The 12,500-nt window shown below is 46.5% G+C and overlaps 1 protein-coding gene and 1 long non-coding RNA gene across 13 annotated transcripts in view; one reads left to right on the top strand and one right to left on the bottom strand.

The window, feature by feature from the left end:
- Nucleotides 1-361: 361 nt before the first annotated feature.
- On the bottom strand, nucleotides 362-5,858 carry LOC113583150 (uncharacterized). Of its 7 annotated transcripts, none has more exons than XR_014122629.1 (6): nucleotides 5,771-5,858; nucleotides 4,544-5,660; nucleotides 3,707-3,733; nucleotides 2,869-3,339; nucleotides 2,603-2,746; nucleotides 362-910 (listed from the first exon to the last, which is right to left on the bottom strand). It is a non-coding gene; the product is annotated as an uncharacterized LOC113583150 (long non-coding RNA). The 7 variants fall into 7 exon arrangements; XR_014122633.1 differs by having other exon boundaries at nucleotides 2,869-2,960; XR_014122630.1 differs by having other exon boundaries at nucleotides 3,707-3,729.
- Nucleotides 5,777-12,500, top strand: part of zeb2b (zinc finger E-box binding homeobox 2b) — a 77,077-nt gene continuing 70,353 nt past the window's right edge. For 3 of the 6 annotated variants that reach the window (XM_027019306.3, XM_027019304.3, XM_027019301.3), the window contains exons 1-2: nucleotides 5,777-5,918; nucleotides 7,688-7,828. In XM_027019306.3, the coding sequence (XP_026875107.2) occupies nucleotides 7,759-7,828 (70 nt within the window). In that variant the 5' untranslated portion in view covers nucleotides 5,777-5,918; nucleotides 7,688-7,758. Of the gene's footprint in view, nucleotides 5,923-7,687; nucleotides 7,829-12,500 lie in introns of all 6 variants that reach the window. The other 3 variants (XM_027019303.3, XM_081710506.1, XM_081710505.1) reach the window with 1 other exon arrangement.

Genomic DNA, 12,500 nt, shown 5'->3' with positions numbered 1-12,500 from the left:
GTGTGTGTGGGAAGGAGAGCAAAGGAGAAGTAAAGTGACCATTATTTGCTCACACACAAGAAATGCTGAATAAACATAAAGAAAATATTGTATTATGCAAGTTATTGTTGTGCTGTATTATTGCCGTGTTATTAGCCTTCTCATTTCGACTTCCTCTCACGGCCCTCTCGGACCCTGCGTCTGGGCCCTGCCTTCCGGGTCCCGTGCCAGTTGACTGTGGGCTCGTAGAAATACAACGCGTGTCATGAAAAGTTTGGCAACATGGCTCATCATAACTTCCCTCCACTTCCAGTGTCCATGGTATCAAACGATCACGTGGTTTTCAGTGTGTGCCAGTGGCCGGAAAAACTGTCCAGTCATGTTAATCAGAATGGTGTTTTATTGAGTTGCTTTATTGTTATCTGTGCTGAAGAGGTTACAGATGTGTTTCCCCCGTGTGACTGCTTGCACCAGTCTCAAAGACAGTGACTAGTGATTCTGTTTCTATAAAGATGAGCACATCCACTCATACATACCCATATATAACGTGTAGAGATTAGACATATAACAGTTATTCCAGTGCCGGATTATTTGTCTTAATGACAGTCTATTATAAGGCATAAATCAACTTCTCAGAGTGAAAGTTTATCTGTCTTTTTTCTTATTGTCTGTTTCTTTTTTCTTCTTACCTTTTTTAAGCATGGAGAGAGAGAATGAGAGAGAAAAAAGAAAGAAAGAGGAATACAGAGAGAGAGAGAGAGAGAGAGAAAAGGAGAGAGAGAATTCTGTCAATGTCAGAATTAATTGGGTGTGTTTTCTGCTTCTACTCTTGTGGCTTTGCTTCACAAAGCTGGAACATCAAAATAGTCAAAAATGCTGCTGGGCGTAAGACTTCCAATCTGGTACTTTCTCATCGCCGGGGACTCGACCTCTTTACGGAGAGAGAGAGAGAGAGGGGGGGGGGGGGGAGAAGAGTACACCATGAATCCTTTTTTTCCCTCTCTGAGCATATCGTTCGCCTTGATGTGCGTAAATGCAGAGAGCGGGCCAATAATGCGGTCACTCCGTGTTCCCAGTCCCACTCCTGCCTCCTAATAGTGCCGTAATAAAATCGATGCGTTATTTGATGTAGGCCCGGGCAGCTGTGGAATGCCTAATGCAGTCGCTCTCATTCGGGTGGCCCTTCAGAAGCCCAACAGAGAGCGACATCTGACGTTGGTTTTGATTTAGGGGAGCAGCAGACAAAACGTACAGGACGCGCCTGTCCGCCTGGCCTGCAGCAAATGTAAACCAAACTAGTTTTATATGTTCGAGAGGCTAACAAGATCACACGCGCTCTTTGAGGTGGCACATGCATGCGCACGGGCGCACGCGCCGTGTTCTCTAATTGTCCATCAGTCTGTCGCGTTGTTCTGGTTTTCTTTTTTTTTCTGCGTCATGTATGCGCGGGTGTTTATGCATGTTGTGTATGCGCGAGTGTGTATGCATGTGTGGGTGTGTGCTTGTATTTGTAGAGTGCAAATTCTGGCAACCAGGATATGACAGACTTGGCTCTGGTGAGAATAGCGCATTCCGTGCGGAGCTTAAGAACACACACACACATACTCACAGTCATCTAGAAAATCAAGAATGTCTTCATTCAAATCATCCACTTTATATCTTCTGTTCATCTAGGTGCGTTATACGCTACACAGGCAATGGGAATATCAATCCTTCATATGTGTTAAGTATTATGTGCACATCACGGGGGCAGATCGGAACATGAGCCCCCATCCTGGCACGTTGGCGGCGCTGGGCTGTGTTCCGGCTCCCGCGCTCTGGCTCATAAATGGCGAAGAAAATGCACACGCGCAGGTGATAATTATACAAATGGCGTGGCAGCTCATGGTGCTTGCGCAGCTCTGGCCCAGGTTTCACGCGGCGCTCCCGCACACCAGATGCCGGAGCGGTGAGGAAGCTGAACTCGGACCGTGCACCGGGATCTGGGGTTGGGGTTAGAAGCCGGAAAGGGTCGAGCTGTTGCCGTGGATGCATTTGGGTACTTTCGTCCCTTAAGATAACTCCGTAATCACTTTTATGGTGTGAACGGATTTGGTGGGTCCTCACTATCGTACTGCGCTCTGTTTACACCCGGGTCGTGCATAGGGAGGTGTGGTTTCAACTTAATTTAAATGACTCGGACTTCATGAAGAATGCGTGTGTGTGCCTGTGTGTGTGTGTGCCTGTGTGTGTGTGTGTGTGTGTGTGTATGTGTGTGTGTGTGTGTGTGTGTGTGTGTGTGTGCAGGAGGGTGTGTGTGCGTGTGTGCGTGCGTGCGTGTGTGAGTGAGTGTGCGCGCGCGTGTGTACGTGTGTGTGTGTGTGTGTGTGTGTGTGTGTGTGTATGTGTGTGTGTGTGTTTGTGTGTGTGTGTGTGTGTGTGTGCAGGAGGGTGTGTGTGCGTGCGTGTGTGAGTGAGTGTGCGCGCGTGTGTACGTGTGTGTGTGTGTGTGTGTGCGTGCGTGAGTGAGTGTGCGCGCGCGTGTGTACGTGTGTGTGTACGTGTGTGTGTGTGTGTGTGTGTGTGTGTGTGTGCATGGGAAACAGAAAGAGAAACAGAAGGAGAGTAGACACTCTAAGGACACCTTTCTCAGAGACAGGAAACTTTCTCCCCATCGTCTCTCTGTCTCTTTTCCTCTTCTCCTACCACCTGTGAGTACGCTGCCTCATCCCTACTGCAGATGTCAGATGTTCTGGGGCTGCCCATGGATCTCCTTTCTGTACTGGTCCTAGAGCCAAAGAGAAACACACACACACACACACATACACATAAAACACTCATAAAATTGTTAGAAATACCACGCTACCATATATAAATTACACACACCACACCTCCTTGTAAATGACTTACAGCGCGTGGCTTTTTTTCCAGTCCTGCTTTACGTAAGTGGACGTCTTCCGGCGCGTGCCCCGTGAGCGTGCAGCTCCGCACAGCGACGTGCGCTTCGCACACACACACACACACGCGCACACACACACACACACACACACACACACACACACACACACACACACACACACACTTTCGGTTGCTAGATAGATTTAGCTCGATAAACGAAACTCCCCATCCTGGTCCTACCATTTTATCTCGCGTGTCTGCTCGGAAAAAAATAATGAAAGTCCGAACCGGTAGTGTTGGAGTTGGGCGCTGTCCGGGTAAGACCGACAGGAGTGATGTCCTCACAGCAAGCGCGTTCGGCATGTGGGAAACGGGATCTGGTGGCTCGGGCAGCCCTTCCCCGCTTCAGCACCCGCGTTCACACGCGGATGTGTGCGTAACCGCGTCTGTGCCGTTGCATGCGCGCGCCTGGCTCGAGCTGACCTATCGTGACCACTGGTTATCAGATCATATTCTGAGTAGTGATATGCGATGTGCAGAATCAGTCCTTATCTTCTGCAGGTTTTATGTCTATGTGGTAATGTGTTGAGTTTTGAAAAAGGGCAGATCAGCTCTTATACAAAGATCTGATTCCATAGTTTTATTCTAAATCTTGGGGGGGAGGGGGGGGGGGTTTCTTTTAGTATTTTTCAAAATTTGTATTGTTAGTCAAATTTCACTGGATCAAATACAGTTATAGGAGGTATATGAGTACAGCACTTATGAGTGACATTCTAGACTAAATGGCGACATTGCACGAAAACGTCCACCAATAATAAAGCAAAAAGAATAAACATGCACACAAACTCACATACGCACGCACCCCCCCTCTCTCTCTCTTTCACACACACACACACACACACACACACACACACACACACACACACACACACACACGCGACACAGTTTTTAGAGACAGGGAAATGAGGGGGCGTCCTGTTTTCTCAATTAAATTAACGGATACATTAACCCGGAGGTTGCTGCATAGGTTGGCTACGGACTGTAAGTCGATTTCACGCTATATATAATATTCACACAAATAACGCCAGGGTAGCGCCACATTCGGGAAGAATGAACCGATAACCGCCGCTCAGGAGGTGCGAAGTATTAACGTCTTGTACTGAGCCTGTCAGCCCGTGCAGGAAAAAAAATAAATGAGAAAAAAAGGAAGAACCCCATATTTAACTACACGACTAAGGATCTATATGCGTCCACTAGTGAAAGAGTTAATTACACTATAAGTAAGAAATGGAAACTAAAGGAAAGAATCGTACCCTTGCCGGTAAAATGATAATAGCTAATTTAAAAATAAATTGTTGGCTTAAACTAAATTAGAACATAAAGGTTTGCGATGATCCAGCAGTGGCAGTAATTGTGAACAGATCTCTCCTGAGGAACGAGCAGTATCCTACAGCGGACAGACCTTTCCTGACTCTAACAGGACTGTGAGACCGGACAGGCGAAAATGACACGCAAAGATCAACGAATCAAGCCCTGGATAAAATCCATAACGCTCCACGAAATTCCTAACTTAGAAATGATCAGAAGCCCAGGAAAGTTAAGACAAATGGTCTTTTTTTCTGATTAGTAAATAATAATAATAATAATAATAATAATAATAATAATAATAATAATAATATAGGCTTACCTAAGCGACAGTCGAATGATGCGCGTTAATATCTCTCCGGGGACCGGTACCGTTTAAGTGGCGGTTGCACGCTCATATCCGCAGGATTTCTTTACTCCAGATGTTGAGCACCTTTCCGCCTGCTGCGCGCGCCACCGCGGCCCGATCCGATTGGCTTGGAACAAAGGCATCAAGCGCTCGTTCCCCTCTGATTGATGGTTTAATTATCCATACACCAGATAAGTGCAGGAGGCGCGGGCGCCGGGAACACTTTATTTACATAACCAATCACGGCCCCTCGAGGTGGGGCTTCCCCTCCGCCTGCCCGGTGGAGCTCCGTGCAGAAACGAAAAAGCAAAGATCCAAAATAAATAAATAAATAAATTTCAGAAACAGTCCGATTAATAATCACGAGATTGTAAATTGCGTAAATCCATAGGCTCTCAATTTACTCAGATAAGCATTAAAAAAATCTTATCAGGTTGAAATATGTATCTTTAAATTCACATAAATATGACAGAAGTGTATGGAAAATCGTGAAAAGGTATCTGTGCTTTCGCTTCCAGTGGTCAGATCATGTATTTGGGTTTATTTCACGTTCACCTGGCACCTGCGTGAGATGTGCCTCCTTTTACGAGCACGAGCCGGAGCGGTAACGGAGAAGGGCTGCGCGCTGAACGCGAGGCGTTAAGTTGAAGTCAGCCGACCTCGACTATCACGCGACGGGAAAACCGTGAGCGAACCTGACGCTCGCGGACAGACCGTAACTCAGAACACACTCCGTGCACTTTTCGCCGTCGCTTGAGTCCTTGAGTCCTTGTTCTTGGGTTCGGACTTTTTCACACTTGAGATTCCGTTATTTCTTTTTTTTAAATCGCGAGTTTTGTCGAAGGTTTTTGGAGAGAAGTTCAGGCATCTCCAACTTTCTTTTTTAGCGTTTTGTTTGAAAGGTAATCTCGATACGATTCGTTACTTTCGCCTCATGAAACAAGAGAGAAAAAGCAAAAAGCAAAAAGCCAAAAAAAAAAAAAAAAACAAACCCCAAACTTATTCCGTTTCCCAGAAGATGCTCACGTTTGGTACTCCTCAATTATCCCTCCCCGTGAAGATAGGTGGCGCGTGTTTCAGGGTCTCTCCTCTGTATTACAGAAAAGAAAAGGGAAAAAAAAATGTCATTAGAAGAGGCGTAACACGTCAGTCCGTCCGCAGGTTTGTTTCCTGGAGTGGCTGAAAGGGATCAGTCCCAACCTGCGCTGCAGGAATAACGGTCCTCCAACTATTAACAAGGCTTTATTCCGCTTTCGCGAGGATCCATCCGCTTCTTTTCCAAACCGGCGCGGCTGCAGTTTGCCTGTTCGCGCAACCAGCTCGAGAAGATAGAAACGTAAACAACAAGGTAGGTGAGACTTGTTTTCTCCTCTTGTAAAAATAGGAATCCGAGCCAAGAGCGGGATTGTAATGATTTTTTTTTTTACTGATATAGGACAGTAAAAGTCGAATGCGAATATTTTTTCAGAACGCACAGTTACCTTTAAGTTCACCTGCACAGGTGAAAGGTGAGCACTATAGTCAGTTGAATGGCAGTTAACTGCTTATTTTTGGGTGCAACTCAATAGAGAATGATTTTACCAAGACCCGAAATTAAAATACTAGTCAAATAAAGATATTCTATTCGTATAATTCTTACGTTATAAATACTTTAGCAAACAAAAAGATTTTCATTTTTTTCTGCATTGCTAAATTCCGTTGCGTCGACTGTAGTTCATCGAACAAAATGTATATTTGACAAATAAGCAAATGATGTATTTTACAACAGATATTACTGCGCAATGCAGTATCAGTCGTTTATATTCCATTCGTGATCGGTCTATTATCTTAAATGTATTTTCATTCACTTTCCCTGCTATCATGTCCTGCGAGGTATTTGCGAGTGTTTGTTTTGCCAGTCATGGCTCGCTTCCCGCTGTAATGCGATCGTACGGGACGGAGTGCAGTGAGCACGCTGAGCCGGGCTAAATGAAACCCAGAATATTTACACGACCTTATAAACCACACCCGAGAGATGATCAATCCCCGAACCCAGCACACCACGAAAGTTTTCGGCGAGCTGGGCTCTCCGAAGCTGGGGACGTCCTCTCTGTGCGCTCTGCACGGAACGCGACAAGGCCACCAAAAAAAAAAACCAAACAAACCAAAAACTGGCAAGGGAAATAGTACGAATAAGAATAATCTGAAAATTAATAATTGTAATAATATAAATAGTAACTACAATAAAATGAGTAAATAAAATGAGGTAAAACAAATTTGCAGCTATCCTTTAACTAACAGATTGGTTGTTTAATTATTTTACATTGGAAAACACTTCTTAATTAATGTGCACTTTGAATTTTCTACGTTTATGGCGGTATGCGTATTTTGTAGTTCAGGATTAATGTGGTAGCCACAAAAAGGGAAAGTGACTTTATTCATGTGGAAAACCTGTTAATGTTGACCTCTGAATTTTCATAATTCCCCAACTCCAATTTAACCTATTTAAATGAAATAGGCTCATCGCTTCTAAAGCCCCGAGTCTGCCTGCATTAATCCATTTTTATTCAAAGAGTCTGAAACTTAGATGAACCACGTCTGCCGTGTGGTGTGGCGTGAACCATTTCTCCTTTGGCTTGAGAGCTGGCCTGTGCGATACCGTGCAACAGTTAGTGAGTTTGTTAGCAAGACACCGAGACGTGAGCGAAGGGAGCCCGTCCTTGTCTTTGTGTAAGACCGCGTCCAAAGGCGTTTCGCGTTTAAAGAAACCCCGCAAACCTCGCTCTTTCCCCGCAGGCAGCCGCCGTGAATTACGCCGTACGTTTACCGTGCAGTTTTCTCTCCCCCTCCGCGTACACTCTCTTTGCCTCGTTCCCTCGCGCCCCTTAACCCGATCGCTTGCATCCAAAAGAACCAACAGCCCATTAATCCAACACCTCCGTATCCTCGCAAACGTGCACCTTTTCCCCTTTTTTTCTCCTTGCATATATATGTATGTCTATATGTATTTTTAAATGTGCCAGAGTAGGTCGAGATCGCAGTACGAGCGAGGGATGTAAACGCTGAAACGTGCGCTCGGTGTTTTAATACACAGGCGGCCGCGGGAGTGTGTACATTGTCGCTGTGTTTGCTCGCCAGATACCGAGAGTGCGCGTCGCTGACTGAAGGAGTCGCTTCCATGCGAGCCGCCGTCTGACACACTCCTATCAATGAGGCAGACCATGGCGGATGGCCCCCGGTGTAAGCGGCGAAAGCAAGCCAATCCGAGGAGGAAAAACGGTAAGAAAAAGCTTTTTAAAAAAAGTGATCTGGCAAGAGTGGAGTGTGTGATTGCGGAATTGTGTTGTCACGGCGGTTCGGGATAGGGGTCCGGCTGACGGGTCGCCTATCGCATAACCCCCTTTTTTTGGTCTCCTCTTGCTCATAGGGAATAAAGTAGAAATAGAACTAAATGGGTCTGTAGTGTGAACGCACGGTTATTTAACGGATCACTTGAAGCGCACCGACAAGGGTTTTGTGGCTACGGCTTTTCATTCCTCGCACACGGAAGTTGGAGCAAGTTAGGGAGGCAATCGTAAGAGTGAGAGAAGCACTGGGGAAAGTTTTGCAGTAGCTGCTCGCGTTCTTTATTTCCCAGCAGATGAAAAAAAACAAACAAACAAACCCCCCCTCCAAAAAAAAAACCGTTACTCGTGTTCAGGCGCGCTTGTTTTGGGCTAGTTTGTCGTTTTAAATAGCTGCCTGTCCTTGACGTTAAAATGTTCATTTCCCAGGGAATGCTGATGACACTTTATAAACAGAGTCACATAGTTATGGTTGTAGCCCTCGAGCGACGCCTGCACACCAGGCTGCATTGTGTGTGTGTGTGTGTGTGTGTGTGTGTGTGTGTGTGCGTGTGCGTGTGCGTGTGCGTGTGTGTGTGTGTGTGTGTGTGTGTGCACTAATTTTCATTCATTCCAAAATTATGAACATGACTTACATTTTATGTAGGTTTGGCGTACGGTACGTTGTGTTGTGGATTTGCCAGTGTAGTGTGCAGAGACCACAGTGTTTTGTTCAGCACAGATGAATGCGGGGTAGCTCTGTGAACGCCACTAAATGACACACAAGTGCGATGGTGATAACACTAGTTGTGGCTGCTCTGCCCGGAGTCGTAAGAAAACAAACACACATTCCGTTGTACACAAATTGTTCTGGGACATTTGGCAAGTGCCCACAAGCTGTTGATATTATACCACAGATAGGTCACATTAATTCGACTGCACCTTTAGAGAAATATGAATTTTTTTTTCGTCGTTAGAGTTAGAGTTAACTTGTCGAGTTCACGTTTAGGACTGTTTGGGACTCGACATTTGTTGAGGCACAGGCCGGTTTACACCGAGGTCACGGAGTCACGGAGAAGGCGGATAGTCCTCCCCGGACTAACAGTCCATTGTTTCCATGGTTTGTAAATTGTATAAACCGCCTCGATACACCATATAACGGCAGATAAACAAACGCTGACGATTAGAAAAGCCGTTATAAATGGGGTACTCGTGAAAGGCCCCCGCCGGTGCTCGCCCGGAGATGTCACGGGGACGCTCCCCGGTTTTTGTGCGCCTAGATTTTAGTTTTTAATTCTGCGGTTTCACGGGGATTAAATGTCCTAGAAGCGCACCGAGCGGCCTCAGCTGTTAGACCGCGCTTTTCCTCGTCCCCGTCTGTTGATGTGTCATTTTTTTTTTATTGTTTCCCCTTTTCTTTATTAAATGTTCTGTATTGATCCACTAAAATCAATGTGACTGGTCGAGGCGCTTTTCAGCCTACAAGTAGCTTCAAGCACGTTGCTGCTCGGCTTACAAAAGGTCGCGCGTAAAGACCCCCTTTAGCATGAAGCGTACCGGCCGTGACGTTTTACTCTCAAATGATGGACGATAAATAAACACACCGTTGTTTAGCTACATCGCCTCAAGTTACTGTACTGCAGCCCTTTTGCTTTGGAGGAAAAAAAAACCTTTGAGTAAATAACGTGGGAGTGGTGATTAGGTCACAGTGACACCCCTGCTACAGCGGATACGCATTTAATAAAAATGTCCTCTTTACCTTTGTAGGCGATTTACACTGTTTTAAGGAAATGCCAGTGGTCTTTTGTTAGTGCACCGATATTTCCAGCGCGGCCGCGTTTCCTCCGTTATTATCATGTTCTCTTGTTTTCGGCGTGGCATGCGATGCCAGCGCTCGGGGTTCCGGGGGGAGCGCATCGGTTTATCTGTGTTGAGAGCGCGTTTCTCTCCGTCGTTTCAGCAGAACGGTGCGCAGCTCCGCTCTGGTCGCGCCTGATAACTTTTCACATGATGATAGTTATCACTGTGATACCAAGGGCTTAGTTAAATTGTGGCACGTTTTCAGATGCTGGGTTGCAGGAGGTCTGGGTGTTTTGTAACCAGAACTATGTAGGATGACTTTAAGGGGCATTACAAACTAGGAGAAAAATGAAAATCTGATCATTTTGGATGCGAGGCACCTGAAGTCACAGAATTGTGTTGCAGTAATTATTATGCAAAGCAGGATGAATTTAACCCTTCGCGATCAGCACGGAAAATCATTCTGCAGTGGACCGGACCTTTCTGTTCTGTACACCTGTGTGGCCCCTGCGGGTGGACACCACTGTCGACACTCTCTGCTACCTTGGGACTTGTGTATTATCATGGAGCGCAGACGGAAGCACGCCCGCGCGTTTTGTTTTGTCTGTGAAAAAGGTGCATTTGCCACGTTCCCTGATGGAGAGACCAGAGAGCGTGGCGAACCCTAGCTAAGATGAACACGGCTTCGGTGCTGTCGGAGCTCTGCTGTCTCCTCCCTACTGGGCCGCACATAGCTAGGACATATTTTCTGCGGCGCGAGAAGAGATGAGATTTGTCAGCCAGATTGTGGGCAGTTTGTTCCTCAGTGCATGCGCATATCTCCAGTCCAGCTCGCAGCCATGAGAGACATAGACAGCATACAACTCACACTTCCATTTCACCAAATGCTGCAAGTGTCCATCCTCTGTCGCTCTTTCTCTGTCTGTCTCTCTCTCTCTCTCTCCCACATGTTGAGAGGTTGAGGTTAGTGTCAGGCTGTGGTATCTGATCTCTGCTGCCATACAAGACTGGAGTTACACAGCAGCATTAGACCCCAACTCCCCCCCACCCCACCCGCTGTCTTTCCAGGTGTTACAGCCCTCACCAGCTGTGAGCATTCGTTCACTTTGCTTTGTGTGTGTGTGTGTGTGTGTTTTTGTATGTGTGTGTGTGCGTGCGTTTAGTAATTTAAAGCTACAGACTGTGTCCTGCGGCCTGGTCACTCACCACGTTTTGTTTTGGCATGCTTTCCCACCAAATGCACAGTGACTGCGCAATTCTTGTCTAGGAGTGTGTGTGTGTCTGTATGTAGATATTACAAGTTATGTGTAAAAAGTTGCTCTGTTTCCTGAGTTAGCCCTTATTTTGGTATTGCTCCATACGGGGGCGGGGGTCACCTCTCGCGACCCCAGCGCTGTTGAAGAGTTCCGAGCGGCTGCAGAAACATAACTCCGTACGGAGCCGCTGGCAGGGAGACTGTACTCACGCTTCCTCCTGAACCCAGCCTACAATGTGCATCTCTGCATGCTTCCTGTAACATACAAAGCCTTATTCATTTTCAGTCATCAGTATCCCATTCAACAGCAGATGCTCCCACTAGTATATATTGATTATATAATTTTAGTTACCCCACCACCACCACTACCAAAAAAAAAAGTATCTCTATTGGAAGAGTCTAATACAATACCTACTGTTTGATTATAGTTATTATAGTTTATTCAGACTGAAGGTGGGGTTTGGTGTGCGTGCGTGCGTGTGTGTGCGTGTGTGTGTGTGATAGGGTGGTGGGGCCTGGGGGCGGGGTCACTGATTCTTTAGTCACAGACTGTCTTTCAGCTTCAACAATGGCAGATTCCCCCTAGTCTAAACAGTTTCTCTCTCTCCATTATGCTCTTTAAGGTGCATTCTCTTGCTCCCAGCTCCAAAGAAAGGGTCGCTGTCCTCTTCCTCGTGACCCCTGTGGCCAGGCAGGTCGGGAGGGGCATGGCAGAGGTCCACTGCTCTCACACTCAGTGGGGCTGCCAGGGTTAACGTGTTTCATCCACGTGTTGATAATGTGAGCGGCGGCAGGGAGAGGCTCATTCTCTGTCCCCAGACACGGACGCTCCCGAGCACAAAAAATACACGATCGTCTGCAGCACAGAGCAGCACACCCCCTGCCTCACGCTCTCTCGCTCTCTCTCTCTCTCCCTTTTCTTCTATATATATATATATATATATATATATATATATATATATAAATAAAGGAAAGCAAGCTGACGGAGGTGATTTCCGCTGCACATCACTGTGGAGCTGATTTTGTTTAAGCAGGTGAAATTTTTTTTTTTTTTTTAGCACCCGAAGCTCTTCTTCCTCCTCCTCCTCCTCCTCCTCCTCCTCCCCACCCCGGTTGGGTTTCGACCCTTTGTCCAGATACGAGGCGTAAGGTGTGTGAGCTGAGCGTGTATGTGCGGTGGTGGGTTAGTCGTTCATAGCCTTCTACGTAGACACAATAACAGGCCAGTCTGTGGTTATGACTGTTACCGCACACGGCGGTCTGAACGCAGAGCACTTACACACATCTTCCACAGGCTGAGCACCACACCGTCATGACGTGTCTTCTCTTTAATTCATTCTTTTTGAAAAACACAATTTAATGCAGTTATGTTTACATTTTTCTCCTTCCTTCTCTCCATCTTGCCTGTAAAGATATTTTCTCCTAGCGGGGTGTGTGCGTATGCGTGTGTGTGTGTGTGTGTGTGTGTGTGTGTGTGTGTGTGCGTATGTGTGTGTGTGTGTGTGTGCGTGTGTATGTTGGGGGAGGACAAACACATACGCACGCGCGTGCACACACACACACACACACACAC

Source organism: Electrophorus electricus, chromosome 3, assembly GCF_041902795.1.
Source record: "Electrophorus electricus isolate QZ-2024a chromosome 3, ASM4190279v1, whole genome shotgun sequence".
Classification (NCBI taxonomy): domain Eukaryota; kingdom Metazoa; phylum Chordata; class Actinopteri; order Gymnotiformes; family Gymnotidae; genus Electrophorus; species Electrophorus electricus.
Note: the sequence above shows the minus strand (reverse complement) of the source record. Positions and strands in the feature narration are given on the sequence as shown.